Genomic DNA, 6,409 nt, shown 5'->3' with positions numbered 1-6,409 from the left:
CTCATTAACTGGTTGCCCAACTTCTTGAACTCATCATCCCTTAATTGGTTCCATAACTTCCCGAACTCATCCCATCTTAATCTGCTATCCAACTTTCCGTCTGATCCTTCATAACTCGTTCCCCAAGGTGCTCCAATGCAATTCCTTTAACCTGTTCCCAACATCCCACTCCAATCCCCTCATTGGCAACCCATATCCCAATTTGATCCCTTACAATTCCTTCTCCAATGCCCCGATCTGATCCTCTTAACCCATTAACTAATGTCCCAATCTGAACCCCCTTATCCCATTTCCCAAGGTCCCAAACTGATCTCCCTCAACACATTCCCAAACATCTCAATCTGATCCCCCTCAATCCATTCCTCACCGTTCTGATCTGATCCCACTTAACCCATTATTGAACGTCCCAATCTGATCCCCTTTAACCCATTCCCCATCACCCTGATCTGATCCCCCTTAACACATTCCCCAAGGTCCCAATTTGATCCCCTTAACTCATTCCCCAACAGCCTGCTCTGATCCCCTCCTTAACCAGTTATCCAAAGTTCTGACCTGATCACTGATAACTTGATCCTCAACTTCCTGATCTGATCTCCCTTATCTCGTTCCTCAAGGTCCGAAGTGATCTCCCCTCAACCCATTGCCCACTGACCCAATCTGATACCCTCAACCCATTCCCCAACGTACCAATCCAAACTCCTTTAAGCAGTACCCAAATGTGATTCCCCTTAACCCATTCCCCAATGTCCTGATCTGTTCCCTGCTAATCCATTCCTCAATGTACCCATCCGATCTCCCCTTATCCCGCTCCCCAAGGTCCTGATCTGATCTCCCCTTAACCTGTTCCCCAATAGCCTGCTCTGATCCTCCCTTACCCAGTTTTCCAAGGTTCCAATCTGATCCCCAGCTACCCGATCTGATCTCCCCTCAACCCATTCCCTAACATCTCAATCTGATACCCTTAACCTGTTGCCCAACATACTATCTGAACCCCTTTAATCCGTACCCCAATGTAATCCTCATTAACCTGTTTATCAATGTCCTGATTCAATCTCCCATAAGATGTTCCCCAATGTCCTGATCTGAGCCCCCAGACCTGAATCCCAACATCTGGATTTGATCCCCTTTAATCTGTTCCCCAATGTACTGATCTGACCTCCGTTAACTCGTACCCCAATGTTCCAATCTGATCTCCCCTTAACTCATTCCCAAACCTCCTGAAGTGATCCCAATTAATCCACCCCCAATGTCCCATGCTGATCCACCCTTGATTCCCATCCCCCAACGTCCCAATCTGATCACCCATAACATGTTCCCAAGGTCCTGATCTGATCTCCTTAACCTGTTCCCAACATCCAGTCCAGTTCCTCCTTAATCTGGTGCACAACGTTCCGACCTGATCCACCATTACCCGCTCCCCCAAGGTGCCATTATGTTCTCCCCTTAACCCATTCCCCAATGTCCTGATCTGATTTCCATTAACCCATTCCCCAACGTACCCTATCCAAACCATATTAACCCATACCCCATGTGATCCCCTAACCCATTTCCAATGCCCCAACCCGATCTCCCCTAAACCCATTTCCCAATTTTCCAATCCGATCCCCCTAAATCATCCGTCATTCTGCTATGAACCCCTTATGCCGCTCCCCTATGTTTTGAATTGTTCCTTCCCCAGCACTTCAACCTAATCCCCCTTAATCTGTTCCCTTACAAACCAATCTGATAGCTTTTCCCCATTTCCTCAACGTCCCGATCTGATCCATTTAACCCATTCCCCAACATCCCGATCTGATCTTCCCTTGACCTGTTTCCCACCATGCCAATCAGATCCCTCTCAACAGTAACCCAACATCTCGATGTGATCCCCCTTAACCCACTCTGCAAAGTCCTGATCTGATTCCCTCCTTAAACTGTTCCCATCATCCAGATCTGATGCTCCTTAACCTGTTCACCAACACCTCGCTCTGATCCCCCTTAACCCACTCCATAAGGTCCTGATCTGATCCCCCGTTAATCTGTTCCCCAGTGTCTGGCTCTGATCCACTTGAATCCATCCCCCAACATCCCAGTCTGATCTCTCCTTAACCAATTCCCCAAAGTCCCCATCTGAACCCCTTTATTTGATCACACAATATGCTGATTTGATCCCCCTTAAACTGTCCCCCAAGGACTTGATTTGATCCCGTTAACCCAATCCCCAATGTCCCACTCTGATCCCCCTTTGATCCACTTGCCATCTGCTCCCCCCTTGATCTGTTCCCCAACATCCTGATCCGATCCCCCTTTACCCATTCCCTAATATCCTGGTCCAATCTGCCTTAACCTGTTCCCCAGCATCCCGATCTGATCTCCCTTAACCAGTTCCCCAATGTCCCAATCCAGCCTTCCCTTTACCTGCTCAACTCAGAGGGTCACTGCTCTGGCCCTGTACAGGGAACATCCCCAGGCAACGATCTCTAACTCCACCTAGAGCTCCTGGGTTTCAGCCGCTTCACGATCTTCCCGTTGCCGCACCAAACTATCTGTCCTCGGCCGTCAGGCAAGAACCAAGAAAATTCTCACCTGCTGTAGGGTAAGTAACTCTGCCATGAGTGGTCCCAGGCCCAGCTGTGAAAGGAGATGGGCTAGGCATGGGGCTGGCAACTCCATCCCACCACAATCCACTGCTACAGAAACTTCAAAGACCTCATTCCTGGGAGAGGAAAGCTACACCTGGAGACAATTTTAAAGACTGGCCCGGACTGCAGTCTGAGGTTTATGCCCCAGTAGGTATGATGGTCTTAAGTAATTAAATTCAGAGGATGTCCCTCACCTCAGAAGGGCAAAGTTACAGAGCCAATGTTTTATTAGCAGTCTCGTCAAAAAAACAAGCAATTCTGTGTTGGATTTTATACACAGGCAGGTTCCGGAAGCAGTAGCTGCGACTCAAAGAGCACCACTCTTCCCCTCTCACTCGCACCGGGAGGGAAGGGGAGAGAACAATGGGGCGTGGAGATTGTGAGAGATGGGGACTGGAATCACTGCACACTCGAACCTATGGGTCAGAGTGAGTCAGGGTTTGACAGTCGGAGAGATAAGGCACAGAGACCGTGCTGACCATCAATCCACCCTGAAACCCACATCCCTATTGATGACATCCTCAAGCACAAAACCAGGGGGCAACTCACAGTGGCAGGCTAATACACCCACCCACATATCCTTTTTTGAGGCAGTGGTGGGAAGCAGGAATTCTGGCTGATTCCCCCTCCCTCTAACCCAGGGGTCACTGAGTAGTGATAGGGAGCAGGAACCTTGGCTGATTTTCACTCCCCCCCCCCCCCCCCCCACACACTTTCTGAGCTGCATCTGGGGAATGAGAACTCTTATGGTGGAGGGTTGACAGGTCTGAGGTGTCAGATTGGCATGGAACCTCCCTTGATCACTGCAGGAATGTGAAGGGGGTGGGGGGTAGTCCAGGGAGGGTCCAGTTGGTGAAAGTCTGCCTCATCCTGGGGGGTCAGGAGAATGGAGTAGTGGGAGCTGTCAGACTGTAATCTTGCTGCCCCCTTCACTGCCGTTCAAACATCTCCTTCAGTATCCTCATGCTGTCCATATAACGATGCTGGTTCCTGTGTGAGGACTCTTTCCACCTGTGGGAGGAAGAGAGAGTGCAGGCGGTCAGTAACACCCGTGGCAGCTTCAACTTCATACTTACCGGCAGACATTACGGTGGGAGTGAATGGGAAGGGGTAGGGTCCTATTGGTATTGCGGACAGTGGGAGTAAATGGGAAGAGGAGGGGTTCCATTGGGAGTGTGAACTGTGGGAATGAATGGATGAGATGGTTGGAGCGGATGGGGATTAAGAGAAGGAGAGTGATGGGCAGATCTCCCCAGGTCGGAAGGCACACTAAACCTGCCTACCTCTGGCGAATCTTCTTCCAACGTTCCATGTGGTTGTAGAGGAGGGTGGGCACCCCCGGGGCAGAGAAACGGCTCTGTATTAAGGCAAAAGGGGATGGGGTTATAACCTGCCTGGAGAGATAACTCTCAACACCACAGTGGGAAAGTGCAGACCCCGTCCTGTTCACCATCATAAGAACATAAGAGATAGGAGCAGGAGTAGGCCAATCGGCCCCTCAAGCCTGCTCCGCCATTCAACAAGATCATGGCTGATCCAATCCTAACTCTAGTTTTCACCGAATCCCACAAGGCAACAGTGCCAACCAACAGGGCACCATGCCGCCCATTTTATTTTATTATTCATCCCGCCCAAACCCATGTGATCACCCGGGGAAAAAAACCAAGTTGCCAATTGAGGAGAAAAAATCTGGAAAATTCCTCTCCGACCCATCCAGGCTATCGAAAACTGGTCCAGGAGATCATATGGCTGATCTAAACCTAGCCTCATGTCCACTTACCTGCTCGCTCACCGTATCCCCTAATGCCATTTTTATCCAGGAAAATGTCTATCTCCGTTTTGAATTTATTGAGTGTAGTAGCTTCCACAGCTCTCTGGGGCAGTAAATTCCACAGCCCCACTACCCTCTGAGTGAAGAAATTTCTCCGCATCTCAGTCCTGGAACGGCATCCCCTTATTTTAAGATTATGTCCCCTAGTCCTAGTTTCACCCATCATTGGGAACATTCTCCCCACATCCACCCGATCAAGCCCCTTCACAATCTTATATGTTTCAATAAGATCGCCTCTCATTCTTTGGAACTCCAATGAGTAGAGTACCAAGCTACTCAACCTCTCATCATACATCAACCCACCCATCCCCGGAATTAACCTAGTGAACCTTCTCTGCACTGCCTCGAGAGCCAGTATGTCCTTTCTTAAATATGGACACCAGAACTGCACGCAGTACTCCAGGTGTGGTCTCACCAATACCCGGTACAACTGCAGTAAGACCTCCCTGTTCTTATACTCCATCCCCCTAGCAATAAAAGCCAGCATTCCATTGGCCTTCTTGACCACCTGCTGCACTTGCATACTAACTTTTTGTGTTTCCTGCACCAGGACCCCCAGATCCCTTTGCACAGAAGCACTTTCCAGTTTCTCTCCATTTAGATAATAACTTGCTCTATTATTTTTCCTGCCAAAGTGCAAGACCTCACACTTGTCAGTATTATATTTCATCTGCCAAATGTTTGCCCAATCACTCAGCCTATCTATGTCCCCCTGCAGAGTTTCAATCGGTGGGGGGGAAATATCACAGAAACAGACCCTGTCCCATCACTGTGTGGGGGAATCACAGACACAGACCCTGTCCTGTCACCATGTGGGGGAATCACAGACACAAACCCCGTCCCATCACTGTGTGGGGAATCACAGACACAGATCCTGTCCCATCACCGTGTGGGGAATCACAGACACAGACCCCGTCCCGTCACCGTGTGGGGAATCACAGACACAGACCCCGTCCCGTCACCGTGTGGGGGAATCACAGACACAGACCCCGTCCCGTCACCGTGTGGGGGAATCACAGACACAGAACCCGTCCCGCCACCGTGTGGGGGAATCACAGACACAGACCCCGTCCCGTCACCGTGTGGGGGAATCACAGACACAGACCCCGTCCCGTCACCGTGTGGGGAATCACAGACACAGACCCCGTCCCGTCACGGTGTGGGGGAATCACAGACACAGACCCCGTCCCGTCACCGTGTGGGGGAATCACAGACACAGAACCCGTCCCGCCACCGTGTGGGGGAATCACAGACACAGACCCCGTCCCGTCACCGTGTGGGGGAATCACAGACACAGACCCCGTCCTGTCACCGTGTGGGGAATCACAGACACAGAACCCGTCCCGCCACCGTGTGGGGGAATCACAGACACAGACCCCGTCCCGTCACCGTGTGGGGAATCACAGACACAGACCCCGTCCCGTCACCGTGTGGGGAATCACAGACACAGACACAGACCCCGTCCCGTCACCGTGTGGGGGAATCACAGACACAGACCCCGTCCCGTCACCGTGTGGGGGAATCACAGACACAGAACCCGTCCCGCCACCGTGTGGGGGAATCACAGACACAGACCCCGTCCCGTCACCGTGTGGGGGAACCACAGATACAGACCCCGTCCCGTCACCATGTGGGGAATCACAGACACAGACCCCGTCCCGTCACCGTGTGGGGAATCACAGACACAGACCCCGTCCCGTCACGGTGTGGGGGAATCACAGACACAGACCCCGTCCCGTCACCGTGTGGGGGAATCACAGACACAGAACCCGTCCCGCCACCGTGTGGGGGAATCACAGACACAGACCCCGTCCCGTCACCGTGTGGGGAATCATGGACGCAGATCCTGTCCCGTCACCGTGTGGGGAATCACAGACACAGACACAGATCCTGTCCTGTCACCGTGTGGGGAATCACAGACACAGATCCTGTCCCGTCATTGTGTGGGGGAATCACA

At 51.7% G+C, this 6,409-nt stretch overlaps 1 protein-coding gene across 1 annotated transcript in view; it reads right to left on the bottom strand.

Moving 5' to 3' along the window:
• Positions 1-2,830: 2,830 nt before the first annotated feature.
• lin37 (lin-37 DREAM MuvB core complex component) overlaps positions 2,831-6,409 on the bottom strand; it is a 29,155-nt gene continuing 25,576 nt past the window's right edge. Inside the window, exons 9-10 of the mRNA XM_073055627.1 lie at positions 3,905-3,978; positions 2,831-3,632 (exon numbers count right to left, since the gene is read on the bottom strand). Of these exons, the coding sequence (XP_072911728.1) occupies positions 3,551-3,632; positions 3,905-3,978 (156 nt within the window). The 3' untranslated portion in view covers positions 2,831-3,550. The remainder of the gene's footprint in view (positions 3,633-3,904; positions 3,979-6,409) is intronic.

This window comes from Hemitrygon akajei, chromosome 1 (genome assembly GCF_048418815.1).
Source record: "Hemitrygon akajei chromosome 1, sHemAka1.3, whole genome shotgun sequence".
NCBI lineage: Eukaryota > Metazoa > Chordata > Chondrichthyes > Myliobatiformes > Dasyatidae > Hemitrygon > Hemitrygon akajei.
This window is presented reverse-complemented; position numbering and strand designations above follow the sequence as displayed.